This window comes from Calonectris borealis, chromosome 6 (genome assembly GCF_964195595.1).
Source record: "Calonectris borealis chromosome 6, bCalBor7.hap1.2, whole genome shotgun sequence".
In the NCBI taxonomy this organism is placed as follows: domain Eukaryota; kingdom Metazoa; phylum Chordata; class Aves; order Procellariiformes; family Procellariidae; genus Calonectris; species Calonectris borealis.
The window spans coordinates 30789018-30814194 of record NC_134317.1 but is presented as its reverse complement, the minus strand read 5'-3'; the positions used below and the strand labels follow the sequence as shown (position 1 = coordinate 30814194).

The 25177-nt window shown below is 44.4% G+C and overlaps 1 protein-coding gene across 1 annotated transcript in view; it reads left to right on the top strand.

Annotated features, from left to right (window-relative positions):
* Window positions 1-25177, top strand: part of CDK15 (cyclin dependent kinase 15) — a 38795-nt gene that overhangs the window by 8586 nt on the left and 5032 nt on the right. The window contains exons 7-12 of the mRNA XM_075153472.1: window positions 341-464; window positions 1035-1155; window positions 7394-7487; window positions 12340-12403; window positions 19432-19480; window positions 22091-22230. Of these exons, the coding sequence (XP_075009573.1) occupies window positions 341-464; window positions 1035-1155; window positions 7394-7487; window positions 12340-12403; window positions 19432-19480; window positions 22091-22230 (592 nt within the window). The remainder of the gene's footprint in view (window positions 1-340; window positions 465-1034; window positions 1156-7393; window positions 7488-12339; window positions 12404-19431; window positions 19481-22090; window positions 22231-25177) is intronic.

Sequence of the window (25177 nt, the reverse complement as noted above, 5' to 3'; positions counted from 1 at the left end):
TCTGAAAGCCGAGTCTGTGTTTTGGCAAGTTGCGCTTGCTCCTGCAATCGATAGTCCATTTCTAAAGAAAAGTTAAATTTTCAAAGTGTGCACTTAGGGACTGCACTATAACTGCCTTTGTGGCCAAATATTCCACCCCGAAAACCTCAGAACGCTGCAGGGCAGTCATACCCCACCGCAGTTTTCTCTTCCTTAGCCAGCTCTACTCATTTTTGGGAATTTTACTGGTTTCTTACTTGCTTTGTTCTGCTTTGTTCCAGGAGTTCTTCTGAAGTTCAGAGTTAATGTATCAATGCAAAGTCACACAAAATCATTTCAGTTTTTTGTTGGCTTTTTCTAGCTCTTCATGTTCCAGCTTTTGCGCGGCCTGGCTTACATCCACCAACACCACATTCTTCACCGTGATCTGAAACCTCAGAACTTGCTCATCAGTTGCCTTGGTGAGCTCAAATTAGGCGACTTTGGTGAGTCACAGTTTGGATACTGCTAATATATCTGCTCAGACCGAAACTTTACCATGCATATAGATCTGTATCCACGGCCAATTAAAGCATAGAAGCATAACCTCTTACTGAACTTCAGGAAACTATTTCTGTGGTCAGTCCAGCCTTTCTTGCCTTTATACTGATAGGTGCAGGGAGTAACCTCATTTAAGTCAGAGCAATTACTGTCACGTAAAACTGGTTCAAGATAATTGAGAATCAACCCCTCTCTCTTCAGAAAATAATGTAACATGTAGAGTCCACAGCAATGTGCTGAACCAAAAAGCTTTCTTGGCATTCATTTGGGATGGCTGCTTCAGTCACAAATGGTAAGGCCCTGCAAAACACAGCTTATTGCTTGATCTGATCTGCCCCAGAGGTATATTCCAGACACACTTTCTTTGTCAGTTGCTTGTAAGCTGCATTGGGATTGCTTGTGTTTAAAGATCCAAGAGAAAATAATGTCCTGTTTCAAATTATTATCATCTATGCATTGTACAGGTAGAAGGACTGTCCTAACACAGCAGTCCTTTTTTTTAAATGTTTTTGCAGGCCTTGCTCGTGCCAAGTCCATCCCCAGACAGACATACTCCTCTGAAGTGGCGACACTCTGGTACCGTCCTCCTGATGTGTTGCTTGGAGCTACAGATTATTCTTCTGATCTAGATATCTGGTACTGACCAATTTCAAAGCATCTGGGGTCCCTTGGGAAAAATAATCTTTATATCTGAATTAAATTAAGTCAATCAAGTTACAGTAGATGATACAGTCATAAGTAGAGGAATTAACTCCTGTGAGCAGAAAATGTGTGAGCAGTGAGGAGTTTTGCACTGCTGGGTTCATAGAAGTTTTTGGGAATGATGTCACTACATCTCAGCTATGGATTTATATAAACCTCATCTGATAATATTTATGAGATATGTACATCTCATTTGGTAACATTTATGAAGCATTTTCAGGTCTTGCAACAAGTGCTTAATGCACTTATTGTTTTGTATCTATGTGGTCGGCTGAGTCACTGGTAGCTCTCTACAGCAACGACTTTGTGAAGAAACAGTGGACCCAGTCACAACTGCACCAACAATGACTTTGGCCTTGGTAACAAAAGGTGGCCTTAAAGAGTTTCTGAATGGGTCTGGAGATAGAAAGGTGTCTGAGATTTTCATTATTTCTGTGATACTTTGTCCTTCTTCTCAAAGAACGTCTCAGATGCACTCCCCGTTTTGTACAGGAGAAGGGCTGTGTTCTGTAAAAGCCTTCTTTACCTTATGAGCTCTACCCCAAAATCTTAACGTGTCTGGGAATCAGACCAGCTTTCTAGCAGGAAACAAGCCACACGTTAGCAGAGCTGAAGGGAGAGGGGTCTCTGAGAGCAGGCAGAAAGCAGGAGAGGATGAGGACTTCACAGGGGTCCCACTGGTCATTTTGGGCTGGCCTGGATGTGTAGCTGGGCCCTAGAGTTCACCTGCCTCTGGCTCACTTCTGCACCAGCCTGAGCCTGCCTCCAGCAACACCGTCCTGACTTACTGACGGACAACACGCAGCTCATGAAGTTGCAGGAGACTGCCCTTATTCTGGGCAATTTACATCTGTAGATAGTATTGCTACTTCACCCTTTCTTCAGGCCAGTTAATTTTCTGCCTGTGCCTGTCACACCGGGACTTTTCTTAACTGCTCTGCAGAGTCAAAGGGTGGGAGCGCAGCAGGCTGAAGAACGTGCAAGAAGAGGGCTGGGTAAGTTTGCAAACAGCAAAGCTCCAGGTCTTCTCAGGCTGTATCCCCCGCCAGAGGTCTGCGGCTTATCGGAGACTCCAGTGGCCTGTCTGGAGGGCAGTTCAGGGAAACAGGAGTTTTTAGTTTGTTCACTTCCCTAGGCCTGCTGCTAATTTAATTGCTTAAAGATTTCTCCAAGGAGGAAAACCTTGCTAAATTCTAATGGCTTCCAGCTGCTAAGCCAGTCTAAATAGTGCTGTCTTCTCTCCCCCCACTACCTGTCACCTCTCCCCTCCAGACAGTCCCTCAGGAACATCTGCTGAGTTTGAAGAAGATGCCTGCCTAGCAGATTGGAGGGTTTGTATGAGGCAGATGCTGGTATAAGCCTGTTTTTTTTTTCCCTGAAAGTTGACCCCTGCCCGAAGCCCCGGCTATGCACAGAAAGCCTGGCATTTCTGCCTGTGCAAAACCAACATCCCCACTACATAACTCTGCTCTAGGGTAATGAATAGCAACATAGGAGTGGTATACAAAGATCCCATCCAGCGCTCTGACCAGCTCTAACAGCACAGTACTGTCAGTCCCACTGAACTACGTTCACACTATAGGCACCTTTGTTACAACGCCTCCTTATAATAACAACATTCAAAGTGTTTGCTCTAAAGAAAGATGTCACACTGAGAGAATAGAGTGTACTTCAGTGAGCTCTATTCAGTAACTTCCTCTAACAAGAGTCATTTATTATCTTGATGTACACTGCATTTAAGTTCAATTTTTGTCTATTAGGAAATAATGTGAATTCACACAGATGTTACTTGTCTATTGGGAAGAAAGAAAAAAAAACCCTATGTCTTTTGGATGCTGCAATTTACATGAAGGCAGGTCAGAATGCCCTTGGTAATGGCATGAGACAGTGGATGTTAAAGCCTTGGTTTAAAGAAACCAATTATAACAAAATAAAACATTATGGCAATTCATGCATAGTGTGCTTGAGCAGCAATACTGTCAGTGGGAGGCACATGGGAAGTGAATGAGGCCTTGAATAGATGAAGAAAGAGATATAGAAGGAGACTCACTTGCTCTTGGACTAACTAGAAAAGCTGCTTTAATCTCGCTGTATCTTTTTTCTCTATCTTTCTCCCTCACTATCTCTTCAGGACTTTAGAAGATTCAATTAAGGGATTTCAGGGAGACTAACGTTTCAGGGAGATTACACTGCATATCAGAAAGACTTTTTTTTTTTTAAAAAAACACCAAGTTCTTTATGCACGTGCAGCACTAGTAGCTGCTAACGTCATGAATGCCTTAAGTCATGTCTTCTTTTCAGTCAGGCTTTCCTTGTATAATCTTCCATTAAAAAGAAAAACAAACATCACAGGAATCTTCCTGGGTAGATTCATGTAGAATAGGAGTTCCCACACCGTCATTTTACGTGGACCTGCCAGGCCCACTGCAGCCTTTTCCCCAACCTGGTTTGCATTGCCCTGTTATGCCAAACTGGGAGATACAGGCTAAGGGCTCCACTGTACAGACCACGCTCGGTGAGGAACAAGAGAAAGGATATATTTCTGGTTAAATATAAAATTGCAATCTCCCAATGCCAGAAAAACTGTGGAGAGGGAACTCTGGGATGCCGCAGAGATACCTTAGATCTTAATCCTGATGAAGTCGTCTCTCCACTGTGTGATACAGCACTGCAGGCTGAGGAGTGGTGCAGTGTTCAAACCTGCCCCAGGGACTGCAGGCAGATGCAACCATGCTGTCTGAACCAGCTCTGTTTACGCTCACTGGAACTAAATATCCCTATAACCAGTTATACCTCTCCTATTACTTTAGCAGTCACTGTCTTGCTTCACGTGCATGTCTGGCACATGCTGAAACATCGTGCCTAGGCCTCTTCCTGAAAGACCCCTCCCTCTGCCCTAGCTCTTCCCCGGGCAGCTATCTGGGACTGAGACCCTTTGAGAAACTGTAGACTTGAAGGGATAAGAGGACCTTGGAAATGAGTATCAGAGGGGTAAGAAGGAAAAGGGGAAAACCAAAACAACACTACGTCTAAATCTTTAGAAATATTTAAAAGTAAAAGGTTTTGAATCATCCTCATTAACACAAGGATCCTCATAATGCTGTCAGAGCAGTAACTGTAAATCCCGTATCTCAGAAGGAAAGTTGAGGCCTCTGCTGAAAGGCTAATACGGTGACTAGCACTAGTTTCCAAAATCCTACTTTAACAGATAGACAAAAATACCTGGGAAAAGAGGGGGGTGCCCATACGTCAGTTGTTCTAGCTACTTCTGGCCTTTTTTTGTAAAGAAAAGCATATTTCATCTGGAAACACACAGAGATAGAAACAGTCATAATTGCCACCGATGAATCAATACAGTATCAAGCAGGCATTAAAGACAGCTAGTCAGCTGAGTCTCGCTACAGGAAATGAAAAGCTCTTCCTTTCCAGCAGCTGTGGTTGCTCTTATAGTTTTGTCTTTATTAGAGACACGGAGGTTTAAAGGCTTCCAGAGATAATGGAAATAAACCAGGAATACAAAAGACAGCTCTACCAGAAGGTACATTTGTAGCAACCCACAAGTTGTTCCTCTCCTCGAACTGACAGCTTGCCCATTAGTGAAAAGACTGTTTCATTAGATTTGAATTTTTGAACTCTCTGCTCATGAGTAATTCTTTGCAAATGCTAGCTGTATCTAGGAAAAAAGAAACCAGCTTTCTAGTTCTTACCTCTATTTATTGCTCTGTCTGGATTTCAAGCCTTCTCAGCAATAAAAGAAACCATAGCAGATCTGGTTTTCTGTCTGCCATGAACTCTGTTGCCTTAGACCTTTGCAGCAGAGCAGTTAGGTCACAAGGACCACATTTATAGGGCACTTTCACTGTTACTAGCCCCTTTTCCTTAGTAACTGCTGTACCTCCAGCCCCCAAATCCTCAGTGTCTTAAATTCAATTTAGGAAACAGCACAGCCAGCACTGTTCGTTAGAAGGAATCTCTGTGGAAGGTCTAGTTGCATCTGTGTCATTTGGGGACTGTATTGAGTCCACACGAAGTGTCTGCCATTGCCAGTCTAACGGCCATTTCTCGCTAGGATATCAGAACGCAAACTGCGGGTGAACGTCAGGATCATTTGCTCCAAAAACACATAGAGCTCATTCTCTTCTCTCTACAAATCAAGAGTACCTAAATTGCTTTGACCATAGACAGTTAAACTTGTGCAACGGAATCAGTGGATTACAGCAGCCCCCGTGGTTGCAAAATAGGGTGAGCCATTTGGCCACGTACATCAGCTGTGAAAACAAAGGCTTGGTATGACACTGGTCTCAGTGGAATCAATCTGTGGGCTCCAAAATAATATCTAGTGATGTGGTAATGCTATGAAACACAAAAAAATCTATGTTGCAAAAGCTGTGGGTTAAGTTTTGTGATGCCTGGACCTTGTAAGGGGGTCCCATATTACACAGGTAAGGAGTTAAACTCACAAGACCCAAGGTTAGGGTACAGGAAGCTAAGGGAAAGTGCAGCAGAGATGTTTATGAAAACAGCATTAGATATGGATCTGCAAACAGGCTTGGCATCACCTGATGCGCAAGGATGACCAAAATGAATACCGCAGATGAGTTGCATGTCAGGCTTTCAGCTGACCACAGCCAGGTGGGAAAAGCATCTACAGTATTGCAAAAACAAGGTGCAAGGGGTAACAGAGCAGTGCAGATGACCAGAAAAGATTACTAGTTGTTGCTCAGCAAGTGAAGAATAATACTTTCAGAGTCTGTTAGACAAAGCTGGATTTTCAACCTTTTAGCTTAAAGGACTCAAATTTGCTATAACCAAAGAAGATTGAGACTAAAACCTGAAAAGTTGGGATGGGGCTTAGTGAAAAGAAAGGAAACCTAGAAAAAGTTTGGAGGAAAAAGATTAAAAAGTAAATGAGCAGAGTTTTACACCATAATATAAGAGATGGAAATACTTGCAAATAGGTAAGTCTATCCTGACCACAACTATCTCATCATTATTGCCAGCAGGACTAATCCACCTTAGTGAAATTAAGCATTTTTTGTTGGGTTTGGTGGGTTTTTTTAAGCTAGCTGGTTTGCTTTGGCACAAGTGCAGAGTACGGGATGGCATAAAAATAAGAATACTTTAACTTGCTGTTGTCACAGAGTTCTTTATGCTATGAAATCTTACCTTCAGTTTTCCAGTGAAGAGCTAATTGCTTCTGAAGAAAAATCGCTCTAGTGGTTAGTGCCTCTGTGTTCTTTCTGTGTCTAATGTATCCTTCAACTAGTGTGTAGCAGTTCCCTGTTTATCTTTCCCACTGTTATCACTCCAGTTTTGCACCTTTTTCTCATGGAAAACAACCTAGTATTCCACAGGCTTCTGCCACGACCATCTTTTTTAGATGGGTTTGTAACAGGATAAATTGAAAGAGACCTGAAACAAGTTGTCTGGTGCTGGAAAAAAAGATGGTGCTTAGTGTGTTTCTTTTCCAAGAATATCACCTGTCTTGTCGTGCTGGTGAAGGGTGGGGTTTTTTTTTTTAGTGGATGGTGCTGATGAGAAAAAGGAGATGGGAACAGACTTGTATGGAACTTTGACCGCTTTATTTTTTTCTAAAATCCGGGAGGGATGTGGCTGTGACGAATCCCTAGTCTGCTCCCGTCCTATTTGACTTGTCAGCTTTTTAATTCAAGTGTTTCAATCTGTAGGACTTGGATGAGGTTAATGATACTGCGTACAACTTGCCAGTTGCAAGTGCTTAGAACAGTGCTGCAAGACCAGGGATGTATAAGATGGCCCTTCCCAAAGGAAACCTTCCCACAATCAGTAGGGTTTTTTACAATGCTACATCCTGCCTACCACCATACTGTGCAGGTATATCAGCCTTCACTGAAGCCAGTATTTATTTACATATATACAGACACCCCACATCCTGCCTTGCTTCACGCACACACTCTCACTAGATCACATGAGGTGGGTATACAATACCTACACATCAGACTGGTACTCTTCATACTTGAGCTGCAAAATATATAGGATTTACAGCTTATATCAGGATTTCTGCATTTACAAATCAGAATTTCTAAATTTTCATTCCAACAATTATCTTTCTTCCTTTCTCCCCTGCCCACCCCAACAATCATATTACATATGTCATGTACGTGAATGAGTTAATACCTTGGGTTTCTTGCAGGAGTGCAGGCTGTATATTTCTTGAAATGATCCAGGGCCAGCCAATATTTGCAGGAACTTCTGGTACTTGTGAACAGCTGGCGAAGATCTGGGCGGTGAGTAAAATATACCCTGAAATGGGAGAGAAGAAGAATCTGTTGCTCCAGCCCCCTACTTAATTTTAAGTCCTAAGCACAGGTCCTGTGAATAGCAGAAATAACTTGGTCCTATCTGCCAAGTTCATAGCAGACTTTGTAATCCATTTTATATTTGGCAACTTTCTTACTGACACAGGAGTAAATCAAATGACTTTCCTTTGATGTTTGTCATCTCATCAAAAATTTAAAGCCAATTAAAGTGACATCAAATTGAAGAAGGCATAAAAGGTGTGCAGGTACTGCAAATTCTATTCCTTCTTGTTAAATCCTTTACTTACTGTAGGATACAGCACACCATATTCTCACAAAGGAGCTCTAATACTGCTCTTAAACTACCTTGAAAATGGCAAGACCCTGAGGTTTTTCAGAGATCCTTCTTCATTTTAACTTGGAACATTTTATCTCATCCAGTTTATGGTGCAGCCCTAGAGACTGCTTTGGCATAATGGAAAGTGTGAAATTACTTTATAAAGGCAGCAGTGAGTGAGAGCAGACATATTCAGGAGCCTCCTAAGCTGTTTTTTCTGCGGGGGAAACTGAAACACAGAGCCACGTCCTTAGTGCGGCTTGGTAGAATTGAGGCAGTTACCAGCACTAGCGGATTCTGTACGTTCCTGACTGCTCATTGCTGACTCCGATACTGACTCTTCAGGAAGGTCAACTATAGATTCCTATTGGGTTTTCACATCTCCTCCCAGGGATTTACTCTTCTGCGTAGAGTGTTTCCCAAACGTGGGTTTTCAAAGGAGAAAGTACAGAAAACTCAAATTTGGAAAGTGGTGAGAAAGGACTTTATAGCTTCAAGTCTGAAGTCAGATTTTTCCTTCTTAATCCCTTCATCCAGAAACACTCCTGCCTGGTAGGGTTTTCCTCTCTGCTTTTAGCTAGAATGTGATAAAAAGACAGAGAAATGGGTCCAGTTCTTAGACTTGAGTTCAGTCCATTTAAATAAGTGCTGAATTTCTCTTTCATAGAGAGTGAAAAAAAAAAAAAGGAACTATTGAGAAAAAAAAAAAATCCATACTTGGCCAATTAACAGGGTTCAAAGCCAGGGCAGGGTCCAGTTTCCCAGAGCATGAATGAAGGGTATCCTTCCACTTACGGCTCTGAAATCTCTGGATAAATTTCCTGTGGTTTTGCTGTTGGAGGGTTATAGCCCTATCGTCATTTCTCTGGTATTATAACTAATACCGTGATTAATAGGATTTGTGCTACAGAAGGCAAAAAAACCTTATTTAAAAATCATGAGGAAGCTTTAAGAGCCATGAAATAATTAGTGCCTTTCACAGAAGGTTTTATGTTATTATACAGCCTGGAATGAGGCTCTGTGTCAGGCCAAGATTTCAAAGCTCCTTAGAGGCTTTCGATGCCTAACTTGAGATATTTTGCCGAGTGTGAGGTTCAGAATGGGGATTCCTACTGTTTTCTAATAGGCAGTTCCTTTCATGTACTAATAATAGAGGCACCCTGCACTGGTTTAAAGACCATCTGCATTCGTGTGCATGAGTCTGTATCACCCAGCACGCTTATCTCCGTGTAGGACTGTTGGTTCAAACACCGTGTAGATACATAGCTGGAAAATCTCCATTCTGTGAAAGGTGTTTGTCCTGTTGAATCATGTGGACTGACAGACTATCATTTCACCAACATTGCTCCTAGAGGCAAGTGCCACCTTAAGCAGTCTACATCCCCCATCTCTATCCCTGGCTGCTCATTCCTGCTCCTTGTCACCCCTCACTTATATGTGGGGCTGCATGAACTGGGGAATGTATAACTTGGTTTTTTCTCCCTGGGTTACTCTAAGCGAGAACGGTTTATTTACCCAGTTCATCATCTGGCTGCACAACCCGTAGCACCAGTGACCAGTAGTACTAATGAAGGGATGACACAGGAGCAGGACCAAATGGGCAGGGGGCAAAGAGGAAGGAGCTACTTAGGCTGGCAGTGCTGCTTATGGAAGTGTGGCCTGAGTGAACGCGAACTGCAGCGTCTTCAGTTCTCTCATGGCATGGAGAGTAAGCAAACCGGACAAACTTAAGATCCATCAATCAAATGTCAAGAGATCAGGCATAGGTTTTGCATTCAAAAACTCCATCTTATTGACTAACACTGTGCTGAGAAGGACTTCATGTGGGCTGGTTTAGGCTGCAGCGTGCCACCAGCATGCTTCTGCGGCTGAGCCGAACACGGGACAAATGCCAAATGAATGACTACAAGGCTTCTCTACAGAAAACATAAAATATAACTTCCCAACAAAACTAAGCAAAATCAGCTAGGTTGATTCCTTCATCTGGTTCATCACAGGAGAAGCAAGCATTTAGAGGGCAGAGAGAAAGGACAATGATTTATACAAATTTAAAGCGCTTGCTGAAATACGGGCATTGTAAATATGTTTCTGGCTGAAACTATGCCTCTTCCAAAGTGGTCTGAACTGAGCTGCACCAAGACCTTTCACTATCGTAAAAAGTGCCTGCTTGGGGAAGCATGGCAGAGTAGCAAGTATAGAGAAGCTGTTTTGCTTTTTTCTGATGGCATGGACCAGAGAGTTAACAGCTAGATTTAGGGTGGATACACAACAGATAAAACAATCCCCAGAATATAATTAATTTCAATTAAATAAATATAACTCATTGTCTGATTTGGCGAGGAATCTCATTAAAGTTCCAGAAGGAAAAAAAAGAAAAGGGGGAAAAAAAAAAATCACCTGCCCCATTACCTTGGAAATTCAAAAATAGATCCAAATTCATGGGTTGGAATAGCATCTTTTCTAAATAAAAGACTCAGAAAAGATAAATATAAATCCATATTCATATGGCATTCCGTGATTGGTGCTCTGAATGCTTTCACACCTCAACTCAGCAAAATTTAAGCATTTGCTGAAAACCTTGTGTAGCAAGCATTCACAAATAACTATTTTCTTAAATTCTTCACCAAAGAGAGGCAGAGTGCTGAGCTGACCCTGGAGAGTATGATGTTACTACGTACTGAACTTCCCCAACTCCCTTGATGCCCAATGGCTCACAGGAAACCTTGAAGAATGAGGGCCCAGCTGAATGCAGGGATGGCACCTCAGAGCACACACCTGAATTTTCAATGCAGAATATTTTAGAGGTTTTGCTGTGGCTTCATGAAAAGCTAAAAGGGTGGGAAAAGAGAGCAAATTCTGGATTCAGGTTCAGATTCCAACTCTCTCTTTCCTGTGCACACAGGGTGGGTTTGGGCAGACCTGCCCTACTTACATGACATACACACCAGTCAAGAATGCATCCTCATCCAGAGCTGTTAAATTACCCTCGGTGCGAGCCACCTTCCAACATCCTCACATGGCTGAACGCTGCAAGACACCTTCTCTTTGGGGAGCTTTTAAGCTTCCAAGACTGATTTTACAGGTGAGCAGAGACAAGGGTCCTACTCCTTGATCTTTGCTGTCGTGGGCTGAGTCCATAAAGAGTTTGGAAACATGGGCCACAGCAAGCCACCCTAGCTTGCTTCCCCCCACAGACCACCATGCTAATATGAGTCAGCCAAGAGATGCAGTCCCTGCTTGTGGCTGTCTTCTCCAGGTAGCTGTAATTGTCCTCACAGCTGTTTCCCAGCTCTGAGTGAGAAAAGCAATCAGCTACCAGATGCATAACAACTGCAACAGACAGGCTTTATATTTCTTCCTTCTTTAATGTATTTTTTTACTGATGCCTGTTTTCTTGCAATCTTATCACAAGTTTCTGTGAGGCCAAGTTCCCCATATCATAGATCTCAGCTTTCATTTTAAGGAAAAGGAATTGTCTATCATATGCAAAGTGTAACTAATGTGAGACAAATCTAATGTTGGAGAAGAGAAAACGAATAAAAAACCCTGACATTTTTCATGTTAAAATGTCACTGTTTTTTAAGGAAATCTGATAATTTTGGGGGTTGTCTGGATAATAAGCTTTGAATGCTTAAGAGTTAGCAATACTAATTTATAATACCATATCACATGCTGTGAACTCTTCTTAAATATGTGGCTTTACCTCTTTAGCACAACTCATCCATATCCATAGGCACAAGGCACTTTGCATGCGGTAAGTAATAATAATAATAGTAAACATGCGCAACTGCAACCGGCACAGAAATCCAGATATGCTTGATCTCACACATTTCAGCAACTAAAATGAATGGTTTAGGCTAAAATGAATGGAGGAGGCTTTACTGGGCCAGACTTTGCTCAGTGAGGACCTACTTTTGAAGCCCACAATCCATAATAAAGGCCAAATACACTGCTGAAGCTCTGGACGCTTCAGGATGAGACACTGGACTGCTTTCTAGCACCTGCCATAGACCTGTCTGCCAGCTTTTCTTTTTCACCTCAGAACGGCAGGGGTTTCTATCACAGCTCACAGCCTGTGCTGCCGCTGAGCGTATCGGCTGCTGCCAGTGCAAGTGGGCAGAGTAAGTCCCCAGTGCGGCTCTGGCGCAGGAGGACACCATCAGCCGCGGAAGGGGCTGAACCGTGGGATCCCTGGGCTGGCAAACACATGCAGGAGTGGCACCTGGCAGTGAAGCCGCATACGCCATCACTGATGTTCCCAGCAGCAACAACATTCAATCTCAGCAGGACCCCTTCTGCTATAAAAGATCAAGTGCTAAGATGTCAGGGTCCTTTGTGTGCAGTGGTAGATCCAGCACTAGCCAGGGCAGTGTGAATCTCTGCTGGTTTACAGAAAAGCCCACAGTCTCTCTCCATCGAGACCGATTCACAGCTCCACACCAAGGCAGGGTACTGGCAGAGAGAGGTTATTGCTCTTCTCACTCTCTTTCTTCTTTTGCACAGGTATTGGGGGTCCCCACTGAGGACACCTGGCCAGGATTTTCCAAGCTCCCCAACTATAACCCAGGTAGGACTTAACTCACAAGAATGCCAGCTTTTTCTCTGAGCCCCTAGCCACTTAATTTTTGGATCAGTAATTGTCATTATGAAAAATCCTGTGCTTCAATGTTACTAAATTCCTTGAGCTACTTAACGATAGTGTTGCTGTAGGACCTAGGATACAAGCAAAAGTACATGCGTGGCAAAGTTGCCTTACTCAGCGCTGGGTATGTGTTGAGCTGATGGAAGATTTCATTGCTGCAAGTGCTGACAATGTAGTTAGTCTCTACTCCTCAGTGCGAAGGACCGATGTCTCCTGGTTTAGACTGGAAAAGCTGACAGGTACCCGGAGACACAGTTTATCTGAACTCTCCTTATTTTTATGGAGATTGGTTTGGAGGCCTTCAAACCTCAGTTTTAAAGGTCACTGTCCCAGATTTTGATGTGGGCAAGGTGAGAAATCTGTGTGATTTATAAAGCTGGCTTCTTTTATTTCCACATGGGCTGGTAGAGGAGTCTGTGTCCTGGACTTCAAAGGGCCAGTTGTCTCTTATTTTGATGTGGGCAGGTTGAGAAGTATGCTTTGAAAAGCTAGCTCTGTCACTCTCCCTCTCCCTCTCTCTCTCCCCCTTTCTCTCTTTTTGTTTAATGTTTTCTCTTGGGAAAATATATTCAAGTGTCAGTGAGGGGGAAATGATGAGCACTGATTCTCAGCCTCTCAGCAGGATCATTCTCTAAGAGAAATATAAAAGTGAAATATTAAAAACCCTAGAATGTGAAATCCACCCATCCACAATCTAGCCATTCTCTCTCACTTATACCCTAAGAGAGTGTTGGGGGGGAGCCTGTCTATCTGGAAGGGGAAAAAAGAGCAGGGGGGAGAGGAGGAGGGAGAAGACGTGCTTTCAGCAAGAGGTTTACAGGTTTAGTAGAGCATAGTAACATCTTTTCAAAGAAGTGGGTGTTGCTCTGTGACCCAGTCCAAGATGCCCCTCCTTTGATTCTGGTGCATGAACACTAAACAGCCCCCATTTTCACATGGTAGCCACGATTGGCTGAACAATAACCTGGTCTCACAGTCGAAGGGACTGGAATCCTTCACACAATTAGCTGAGACACATTAATCAAACCAGCGTGAAATGGGAATGTGTCGCTGTCCACAGCAAGTTTAATTTGGATAGGGAGCAAGCACGGAGCAGACAGCTGGAGGAAGCACTTTCTTCTCTAAGTTGTTGAAGGCTTGGCTGGGTAGTCTACAAGTTAGGAAGGGTAGTCTGGGAGGAAAGAAATGCTCTTGTGTGGGACAAACTGATCACAAAGAAATTTTTTTTTGCCAGTCATCTGTCATACAAGGCAAAAACTCTCAGTGATGATGATTAGGTATCCCGATGCTATGTAGAGGGACAATCTAAAAGTGCAAGCATTAAGGCTACGCTAGAAAGAAACTCGTACAGACAACAGAGAATGTGTGAGTGCCCAGAACTGCCCTGAGTGGTGACTCCCACGCAGTTCTATTTTGTCTGAATAGCAGCGCTGTCCTCTGCTGCTGTGGAGGGTGCCAGTGGCAGGGCTGGGAGGGAGAGGACAGGCACCTAGGCAGCATGGAAATAGCTCCAGTAAAGACAAGTCTAGTCATCATAAGCAGTTTTCAAGTCTGAGTTGCTTTCAGGCGTGATAGAAAGTTTCCCTGACGGACTCTAGTGGGGCAGAATTGACCTGTGCTGTGCTGTGCTGTGACGCTGGTGCCTTTTGTGGCTGGAGCAGACAGAAATGCAGGAGTTAGAGGACACCTTCCTGTGGGAGCATCCTACCATGCTAGCAAACATGGGAGAGGGGTGCTGAGCCAGTATTTGGGGCAACAGCTGTGCCAGCCGGAGAGGCAGCATCCCTTTCCCCTCCTCAGGGCCTGCCTAAGGGGCTCTGAGCTGCTCCAGTGCTCCAGACACATACTGGAACCAAGCACTTGGCTTGCACCTGGATTATACAAACCAGTCTGGATAGAAGGAGGTTAATCATATAAAGTTGGACTATTTGCCCTAGTCATGAACTAAATCAAGTCAGTTTTTGATGGGGCTGCCGGTAAGCAGGCAAATTAGTCTCTTTGTTTAAAGCTATTTGCCATTCACATGCTCCTGTGCACTTCCCCTCTCTTCCCTGAAGCACAAGTGCTGTTTCTCCCCCCAGGACACGCTCAGCCCAAGTGGAAGCTGTGGAGTCTGCCTAAGAAAACCTTCTCTCTTGAGGTTATTTCCAACCTAGTTGTGCGAATCTGGGTGCCTGGGATGGTTCAGATAAGCAAACAAACTTCGGAGCGCTTCCCCAAATCTGATGGCTTGAATGCTTTTAGCTAGTCCTACTGATGTTCCCAGTGAGCGCAGGCAGCAAACAAACAAACAGGTTCCTGCCCGAGGCAAGGAACCAACACGGGCAAAACAAAGCACTGAGGTGTGATCCTATTCTCATTGAAGTTGATGGCAAAACTCCCAATGGATTCAGCAGTGTAGGCTCAGTCCCAGACTGAGGTTGTTACTGGAAGGGTTCCTGGGCCAGGTGGGTTAGTAGGAATCTTTGAAATGAAAGCTGGAAACCTTTAGATGTTTTCCTGTCACTACACTGGGCTCGAGCACATCCTGCTGCAGAGCCTGAAGAGGAGATAGAGCATGTGCTGTGAGCCAGGCGCATGCAGGGCAGCTGGAGGAAGAGCAGCTCCCCTGCCCCCTCTATGGGCAACTGGCAAGGGATGAAGTGTGCAAAGGAGTATTTGGCCACCCTATGCCCCTGTGCCTTCTTGCACAAAGAAGTTCAGAAATGGGCCTCATGCCCATTGCCTACAGTTTGCCAAAATCTCAACCTGTGCCTGACCCCAGGTGAACAGGAAGGATGGGTGAGCAACTATTCCGTGGCCAGCCCTACAGCAGCCGTGGGGCCTGAAAGCATGGTTTTACCCCAGCCCTGCCTTGAGAACCAGTTCCTCCAGAACATGAAGGGTTGGGAGAGCTCCTGCCCCACGTCTCAGCGCACTCGCTGGCCCTCTCCCTGGCTCCCCGGGCTTAGGAGCCCTGCCCATAGCGACAAGGCTTTGCCCTGTGTTTGTTCATTTGTTCTGTTCCCCTCATTTTGCTTCCCCTGAAAGAGGCAGTTGTAGCTCTGTTAACACTATTTTTGAAAGCTCTCATGCTGTGTGAGCTCAAATCCTTGCATTAATCTACTGCTGTGTTCATTTCACTGCGCTGAAAAGCAGGGAGTTTAAATCCCCTCTAAACACCATTGGTGACACCAGAAGGCCAGTGTTTTGATCCAGCCCCATTAATGGTTACAAGTTTGAATCTAGACAGCAGGGGTCAAGGGCAGGAAAGGATTAGGAAGCACAGCCCATGACGTTAAGCTAGTGCTTCTGCCAAACTGGGAATACTGGAGCGCCCAATGTACCGAGTTGGTTTTTGTTTCCTTTTTCTGACGTTTGGATTCCAAAGAGTGGGGGACAATGCTTATTGTTTATAACATTGGGTTGATGAACTCACTATGAGTAAGGTTTATTCCTTGATTTATCGCACAGGCTGATTAATGAAGGTACTATGGCAGGTAGTATCATATCACTTAGCAGACACAGGTTTTACACTGGGCTTTTTCAAATGCAGTAATGACTCTTAAATTAAGCCTAGTTTTTCACATATCTGCAGGCTTTGCTACGCTGAATGAGATTTAGAAGCTTTCCAGGGTCAACTTCTGCTCCTGAGTACAGATTTTTAGTATCTGTTGCGTTTCCAAAATGTCACCAGCAGATGGAGGCAACAAGCAGCAGGCTCTGAAACACAAACTTCAAATGACATTTTTGAGAATGCAGATGAAGTCTGCACTCTGAGTGCTTTTTTTTCCCCCCTTTTTTTTAATCTCACTTTTTATGCTGATACTTCATTTAACAAATGGAATGGTTGGAAACTGAATTCTAAAACGATGAAATTTTTATTGTCATAATAAACTGCATGTGGCTTTGATCCCAAAGGGAAGAGCAGCACTGTGACTAATGTGCAATATATGCTGGCCAGGCTGTAGGGAAACTTCCTATCTGTCTGGCACTGGGCACAGACTGCAGTTTTCAGCCTGCCACACAGACAGCTCTGGTTCTGTCCTGCAGCCACGGAGATTTCACTAATAAGAGAAATTTCCTCTGTGAGCCTGCAACCCCAGCGCCTTCATCCAGCGGCACTTGGCATCCTCTTTCTCTCTCTTCATCAATTAGGAAAGTTTAACATTTGTCCTCTGGCTTGCTTGCCTCATTATCAGTTCATTAGCCACTTCCATCTGGGTTTTCATATAGGAAGGTATTTCCTCAGTAGCACACGCTGCCTTGCATACAGATAGAAAATAACAAACCCAAGCACTAACCTTCAGATCTACTCATATTGCTAAAAAAGCCCATGAGCGCTACACAATCCCATCATTTTATGTCTATATCATCATTGTAAGATGATTAAATCAGTAGTTCATCCACTTTTTGGAATGATATCCAAATATTCTTTATCTCTTACCTTTAAGGAGTAGCTGTTTACGGTTTTTTACAATTTTAGATTGGTCTTAATCTTACAGTAGGGAAAATATTTACTGCTCTGTTCTTACCCTGCTCGACACAATGGGGCCTCGGCATTCTCTGAGGGTTTGTCTATATGGGGTCAGTCAGGAGATTAATCTGAACTGATTTAAAGTGGATTAGTTAACTGCATTAAATCCTTGAGCAGAGACACACTGTTTTCTTACCCATATCTTCCATTTATAATCAAAGCTCTGTATACTCAAAGTGGCAAGTTTGGCAGTCCTCACTCAAGCAGAATTCTCCACTGGGAGATGTGTTTGGACAGGGACAGCAGTAGTTGGCTGACTGGCTCTTACAGTACCCCGTGTAGATAATTATTAATCTCCATGTTATATAGATGATAAATTTAAGTCAAGAGACTTGCTCAAGACAGCAAAGACTATAATTCAGGTATTCCTCCCAGTTTCCAGTAAACAAGCTGATATTTCTATCTGTAATGTAAAGAAAATCCTATTTCCTCTTTGGAATGTTAATCCTGAAAATGCACTCCACAAAAACAAAGTGACATTTCACTTAGATATCATTGAAACTTTTTGCCCTGCTGTTATTAACTGAACGTGCATTTTTTAACTTTCATGTTAAACTCATTAAGGAATATTAATGTTAAAAGATTTCAGTAGAGTTAAAGTACAATATTTAAGTCATCTTGACATTTTTATTAAATATTAAACGAAATTGATATATTGTCATGGAATGTTTCCATCTCACAAATCAAAATTTTCCGTCAGAAAGTTACAACATCTGAAAGTTTTTGGCCAGCTCTGTGAAGAGGTAAAAATTTCTACCTCATACAAAAACATCTTATGCCTTTCCAAACAATTTTAAAAATTGTTTTTCTTCTATTCTGCATGGAAATTTTACATCTCTACTCAATATGGACAATTTATTTCTACACTTTTATGACAAAAGGGGGGGCAAAATGAAGGAAAGAGGACCCAGAGAAAAAGTTATTGGTAATCCAAGAGGAATGTTCTGCCAGAGTTAACCTCGATGACTGATTTGGGAAGGGGCTATTCAAGATACTAATATATAACTTCTATATATTAGCGATAATTCCAGTGCTCTGGCACCTAAACTGTCATGAATCCTGTCCCAGGTTATATTGCCATTTACTGCTTTAGCAATTACCTTAGTATTTGGGTGTAGGAGAACACTTCAGTTGTGAACTGTTACTTACACTGTGATAGACAGGTTTAACAACCTGCTTGCCTGGCTTAATGGTGAAAGATTGCTGTTGGAAAGGTTAAATGCTGAAAGTTCAGTCATTTGCACTTTTTCAAATTGTCTGTGCACCAAGTCAGACACTGAGTGACCGAGCCCCTGGGCCTGGCACTCTGGAAACCGCCACGCTGGCGAAGGCAGGGGGGACTCCCGCTTTGCCCGCAGCCGACAGCTTCTGTCCCTGAATGATGTGGCTGGTGCTTCTGGGCAGGAAGGCAGGGCAGATGCTCTCAGATGGTGCAGCATAAGCCCCAGCCGAGCTCTGAGTCTACTGGCAACAGACCAGTGGTGCTTGCCTCCTGGTGGTCTCACTGCCGCAGGGAATGCTTCTCCGGGCTGGGCTGGAAGAGAGGTCTACACCACCCTTCCTGCCCTCCTTTCCGTGGCTAGCGCACCGTTCATCTCTGCTGTCAGAAATGGTGCTCAGGAAAATGTAGCTGAGTAGAAATTACAGCCTTCCTGATGCAAGAAAATGTCTCTGTTGATCAGCTCTAAGGGGAAATCTTCCAGGCTTAAGCCATTCATTCATATCTAAGCCTGAGAAAATTCATGCTTTGTAAGAAAACATTTGAGGAATGTATTCCTCTACATTTTCCACCATGTTTAGAAATGTGTCCTTCAAAAATGGCAACAACACCACAGACTTCCTAAAACGGCAAAGTTCCAGTCTGGTAGAGATGTTTGAATCAGTAAGTTCAAAGCCTGCATGAAACTGGTTAACTTGATAAACAACAAGCTTAGTGAGGCCACTGCAAGAGCAGTGGCCAAGAAGAGAGTGGGACCCAAGTGCCTTTGCTCCGTCCCCAGTCATTCTGCCAGATCCATGCAGAAAAGCCCCATGTGCCCACAGGGCAATACATGAAGCTCAGCAGCCCCTTGGTAAGCCAAGACAATTGCTGGGGCTTCAGGCCTGCAAACCTCTTTCTGCTTCCTTCCTCTGAAGGCTTTAGGGACTGATACTGCTTCTATTGAAGTCAGAGCTAAGACTCGCACTGTAACAGAAGGAGGCCCAAGGCCTATATTCACAGATGTATGAGAGGAAAGGGTTACAGAACTGGAACAGCCTTATTAACATCAATGCTGGTACTCAAGTCCTATAGGAATAATGTATATTTATAAATACTAAGATGACAGATTCTATAGGGCCCTTTGAAATTCTGAGCACACGTTTTTTCTAAGGGCTCAAAGAATGGGTTTTGCCTTGATTTTCATTTAATCCTGTGATTGCACGTTACACTTCCTAGAACTGGTTGCTTCCAGGAGACCTCAGAGACTCCGAGTCATCTGTGACAGGTAAGCTACCTATAACGGCAATGTCAAAATCGCCTCTGGGTTTATTTGTTTCTTTATGCAATCATTTAACTTGAAATGAGCTCTTTTGGCAAGCTCAGGAAGAGCGGGGTGGCTCTGTAGTAACAAGCAGATCTAACACCAGTTAAGCAACTGATTTCGAGAGATCGCCGTAGAGGTAGGCGCATAGTGGTTTATTATTCTCAGAGGAGTAGTGATTATTCTCAGATAAGCAGTGATTCAATGACATTCTGAGCAGCTTTTTGTGGGGCACAGTTCGATTCAGAAGGTCGTACTTTCCCAGGCCCTCTTGCCCAGACTGAAAACAGACTTTGCACTGTCCCAATTTTCATTTCTGGAAACAGACTGTAGGAACGTTGCTCAACAGTGGTAAGGAAGACGTGCTAGGACAGCATTTTCAGGAGACAATGAAATAATCTTGTGATCAGTTAGGAGGGGAAAAATTGCATTCTTCAGTGGCCAAAAGCTATGAGACTAGGGCCATGGTTACATACCTCGGCTTGACCAGGCACACCAACCCTGCCCAATCACTCCCTAGTGTGCTAAGAGAAGGGAGTATTTTTCAAGCATATATATGTACACACACACACACAATGTATATATGTATCAGTGGAAGAAAGTTGTAATCAGGCAAAGTGCCCTAACCTATCTCAGAGAGTCATTAAAATCGAATCCCCCCCCCAATACTGATTTTGAGGCACACAACAGGCTTTATAGATATGTAGGAAAAGACTGGACAGGATTTGTCCTCAGGGTTGTGTTCATGTACAGGTCAAGATCAAATATTCTTTGAGGACATAACCACATTTTTCATTGCTGCTGTTTATTATCTGTTCAGCTCATTGCTTGGGATTCAGCTCTGCTTGGAAGGAAGTGTGCTGCCCTTCAGAGCCGGGTTTCCCAAACGCTGTTCTGAATGGCTGAACAAGCATGCTGAAGTTTTCAGCAAAGCACAGGTTGCTGAAATGCCAGCCATTGTCACGCACATCTTCAGAAACACACAAAGCTCAGCATGTCCCAAACCCTGATAACACAGGTCCTGGAACAGGACAAATCCTCTCTCAGCCTGAACAAAGAAATAACTATATTCCCTGCAGCTCTGCTGTATTGCACTTCTGCTCTTTGGCCATAATCCCTTGACAGGCCCCATTACAGCCCCATACCGACGGGCTGGCCCAGCGCCTCTGCGACAGAGCTCTGGGCTGCATGTGGGCCAGCCCCAACTCTGCGTTACAGAGTCCTTATGCCGGTATGGCCGAATGGCTGCCTTGGCATGCTCGGCTCTTGAGAAGGAAAGAGCTGCTTCATGCAGACTGCTCAGCCATGACTCTCCACGGCCAATTAGGAAATCAAAGGGGAGCTCTGTGCAGAGCTCGGCCACCACCAGGAAGCATGAGCCATGGTGGGAAGCACTGAACCATGTTGCGTGGGAGCCTGCAGCAGCAGGGACCAAGGGGGCAGAGGGTCTCCAGTAAGACCCTGCCATGGCAGGAGCAGCCTGTGGTGCAGCTCTAGCAAGCAGCCTCAGGCTGGATGCTTTGGCTCCCTGTCCTGTCTCTGCTCCCCAAGGCAACAGGGGCTCGAACCGTTTTGCTGGAGGTGAGAATTCAGCGGTTACCTACCACAGTGAGGCCAGATACCTTTCATAAATCTGTTTCTCAGGATCTCTCCCTCTCACTCTCTGCTTTTTTTCCCTTCTTTTTTTTACATTTTATCTCCTCAAAACAAAAATGTCAGCATGTCAAATGTCCTGTGTAGGGAGGGGGAGTGCAGGGGCAGGGGGATCCTGGCGCCTGATGTCACTTGGAGGGGAAGCACCGGCAGGGGCCGAGGGAGGAAGCACAACAGGCCATGCTCCGATCGGCCTCCTGATGCTGAAACATGATCAGAACAAACAAACAAAGTAAAAGCTGTAAAACTAAATGACTATATTTGTTTCCTTGCTGGATTGTTTTCTCTCTTCCACTTCCTTGTCCCCAGCTGGGTGCTCCTCTAGAAAGCAGCCACTTGGCATTGGTATTTGCTGGGCATGGAGCATGTGTGCATTACATCTATTTTAAGCACTCATCCTGAGAAACAGATTCATCTCCGTGAATCCCCAACACGTTTTACAACCAGCTGCACTACTGCTACTAGGGTAGGAAAAGGGGAAATGGTACTTTCTTTTGTTTTTCAGTTTTGACCTCTGGTCTGCTCAGTGGGCCAGTCAGGTTATTTTGTGCGCTTGCATTGTCACTGTAAACTGGTAACACCATCCTCTGATGTTCCAGTTACGACATGTAAAATACAGTCTCCCCAGCAGCATTTTCCCTTTTACTTACAACCTTCTTTTTACAAAATGACAATTTTTCAAAATTCCTCTGAAAACATGAGTTTGAGCTGAAATCCTGGATGCATATACTCCAACATAATCAAACTCACATGGAAAAGCAACTGTCCTGGAAAGCTATATAGCTGGGATGGGTTTATCCAGCTCCCCTGTGTCCCTCCACTATCTCTGCCTCAAGCTCTGAGAAGGGCTGGCTCAAGCTCTGGTTCCAGCTTTCTGGCTTGTGCTCATCTCCTATGCTATTTTTTCTCCTGTTTTCCTAGGCTGAGCAGGGTGCCAGCAGCGGAAGATTTGGCCTCCAGGATGCTTACGGCCTTCCCTCGAGGCCGTATCTCTGCGCAAGATGCGCTTCTTCATGGCTTCTTCAGCCCTCTGCCTCCTCAGCTCTATCAGGTTCCTGCTGGTAAGTTAACTCGCAATTTCATCTCACCAAGAAAGAGCTACTTCACATGCTATTTATTATGAGTTTCTTCTGTACTTTGAAAGTCTCTGCCATTCACCCGGACGTGTCTCTCTTTTCTGCCTGCCCTCCCTCCCCACTCCCATATGCTGCAAAGTTTACATCCCATTGCAAATTGACAGCTTGTTTTTCTGTTTTCTTCCACTTGACCACAGTGTTAATACTAGAGGGGGACCTGGATGGGCTGCCGCCATGGTACATTTACAAAGCGGAGGTGTATATGCTTTGACAGGTCATTTCTCCCCCATTCTGTAACCCCAGGGGCCCGGAGCTTTCCTCTGGGCTGGCTCACACTGTGTATTCAGTGTAACTCACATGCTGGTCCCTCCTGATGCCCTGAATTCCCAGCTGCTCAGCATGATGTGCTAGCCCCAATTCCCTTGGATTGCTCCTTCTGCTCCCTTTTGATGTTCAGGGACAACAGCTGTTCCTCGTACCCTGTCGCACCAGTTCTCCCTCAGTTTTACCTGCTTTATTTTCTTCTTCCCTTGCTCCCTTCTCTTAAGCAAACAGCTGCATACACACAGATCTGTCTCTCTGAGCTGACAATAAATACAGGGTCTCTCAAGCTACAGGTCCTGTTCCTCACTAGGAAAAGCTCCCTCCTATCGGGCAACAGGCCAGAGAGCCCTCGCATTCCCCGTTGCCTCCTGGGCACCCGCCACACGAGTTAGTTTGCCCCTTTTTTTAAGATAGGGGCAATTAAGAAGAAGCCTTCTTGGACTGTGTTGTCAAGCTATTTGAAAACTTAATTTCTGGCTCCTGCGACACGTCCCAAGTGAAGGAGCAACCCGCTAGTATCTCTCCCAAACCGCTGCCCTTCAGAAGGTGCTCTGTGTGTGTATGTGCATGAGTGAGAGACATCTGCATTCCTTTTCTGTTCACCCAGCCACAGAGCACAAATCTACTTTGACACTTTTAGAAAAATGAAAAGATGGAATCTCGCAGGAGCCTGCCTGTGCCGGGGGGGGAGGAGGGGAGCACGCACAGCAGGAGGGAAGTTGACTTTTCTTTATACATATAGGGTTTTTTCCATGCAGAGTTTAAATTATGCCTGATAAAAGGAGTTTCGTGGATGTTTCAGTTCTTTCAAACCCTCCTGGCTTCCTCCCAATTAAATGAGGTTTGTCAAAGCCACAGGGCTCTGCTGCTGCCGGAGAGGCGGACAAGCACTTCCCGCAGTGACATCTCCAATCCCCAAGGGAGAAGATGAAAGTGTCAGTGCCAAGAGAGAGAGAGAGAGTGTGGAAAAAAACAGGTACAGAGACAGTCGGTGTGAGAGAAAGGGTGAGAGTGAGGAGAAATAGAAGGAATGAGAAAACAGATTGGCATAATGTGTTGATCTCTTCGACATGCTGCCAGAGAGGGGATAGATTCATTTCACCTGGGTTTATGCACCATCCCATATTTATTATCCCCCATATTGCGGCGAGAAGTACCTTGTGGACAGGAAACTGCATGGTGTTATCATAGCAACCAATGTGTTGGGAACAGAATCAAAGTGCACAGGGCTGAAACAAGTACAGTATGATCATGCAAGACCATATTCATGAGCGACTCATTAAGCCTGTAAAAATTAGGCAATTCTGAATAATTTCCCATGTAGCCATCCCTATTGCCATAATCGTGTAAGACATTTGTTCTCTTGTGTCATTTTGGCATCACACTATTTTGGAATTTAACTGTATCATTTTAAAATTCTGGTTGCTATGCTAACACAGTGCAAGTTTTAAATATATTCTGTTCCCACTTTGTTCTGGAGGATGCTGGCTATTAGACCCCATCCTCTGAAGGAGAAAGTTAAAGCAGAAGGGCAACGAATGAGCTGGAGATGAAAGGTGAAAGGAGGAGGGGGTTGATCCCAAGGTGTGTGAGAGAGTAAGCAGGAAACAACATTTGAAAAAATAAAAGGTTCCTGTAAGAAATTATTTTCTATTTTTATGAAACAATTGTAGCCATAACTGTCCTTTTTATAAGTTGCTATGACAAGCTGGAAGCAAGAGGATGTTTTTCAAAGGTCAATTCCTGGGAGAAAATAATTGGAGAAATCAGTGTTTCGAAGATAAGTACCCCTCCAAATAGCATGTTTCTGATCACTGAGGGGAATGCTAATGGCTAGAGGCTGGCTGCTTCCCCTAGGAAGGGGGAGAGGGAACAAGGGGCTCTGCTTCCTGGTGGTCAGCTCCTGCAGAGCTGTTGCTGTTGCTTATGCTCATCTGGATGCAAACTGCTAGAAAAAAAGAGTAGCCCATGCTGTAAGAGAGAAAGACTCTCTGTCCCTGAGTGGGGCTGGTCCACAGATGGGCCTCTCCTACAGCTGCTCGCTCCTGTGCCTCTAGCGCTAGAAGGGGCTGCTAAGGCCCAGGTTCCAACCCCACTCATCATCTTGGTGGCCTAAATTCTATACTCGCCACCAGCACCTCTGGAAGGAGAAGAGCATGGGATTCTCTAGTTTCCTTCCACCGTGGCTAGTGGCTTAAGGGGTGGCAGTGATGACCTTTCGTAAAACTGGAGCATTTGCTGTCCTTTTTCTGGCCTAAGGCAATCCTAAGACAATTATCTTTGTGCAGTGCAGCCCTGCACTACAGCAGCTCTGATAAAACTTCAGTCTAACCCTTTGCCACCTGCTAAAGCGAATGTTTTCTGTCCAATTAACCACTCCTGGAAGAAAGATGAGATCCTTGAATCAAGAAAGCATGAGCTGTGCTCTCAACTCAGTCCTGAAGTGCAAAGGGCCTTCTGAGAGGGTTTCTCACTCTGCTGTCAGACAGGTCAGACACAGTAACAGTTGCAGCTTATTATTCTTAGTTATAGATTTGATTTATTTTCCCTCTCTTTTGCCCTCGAATGCTTTAGAGCAGGCTCGCAAGCAGGGAGGGTGAGCAGTGGG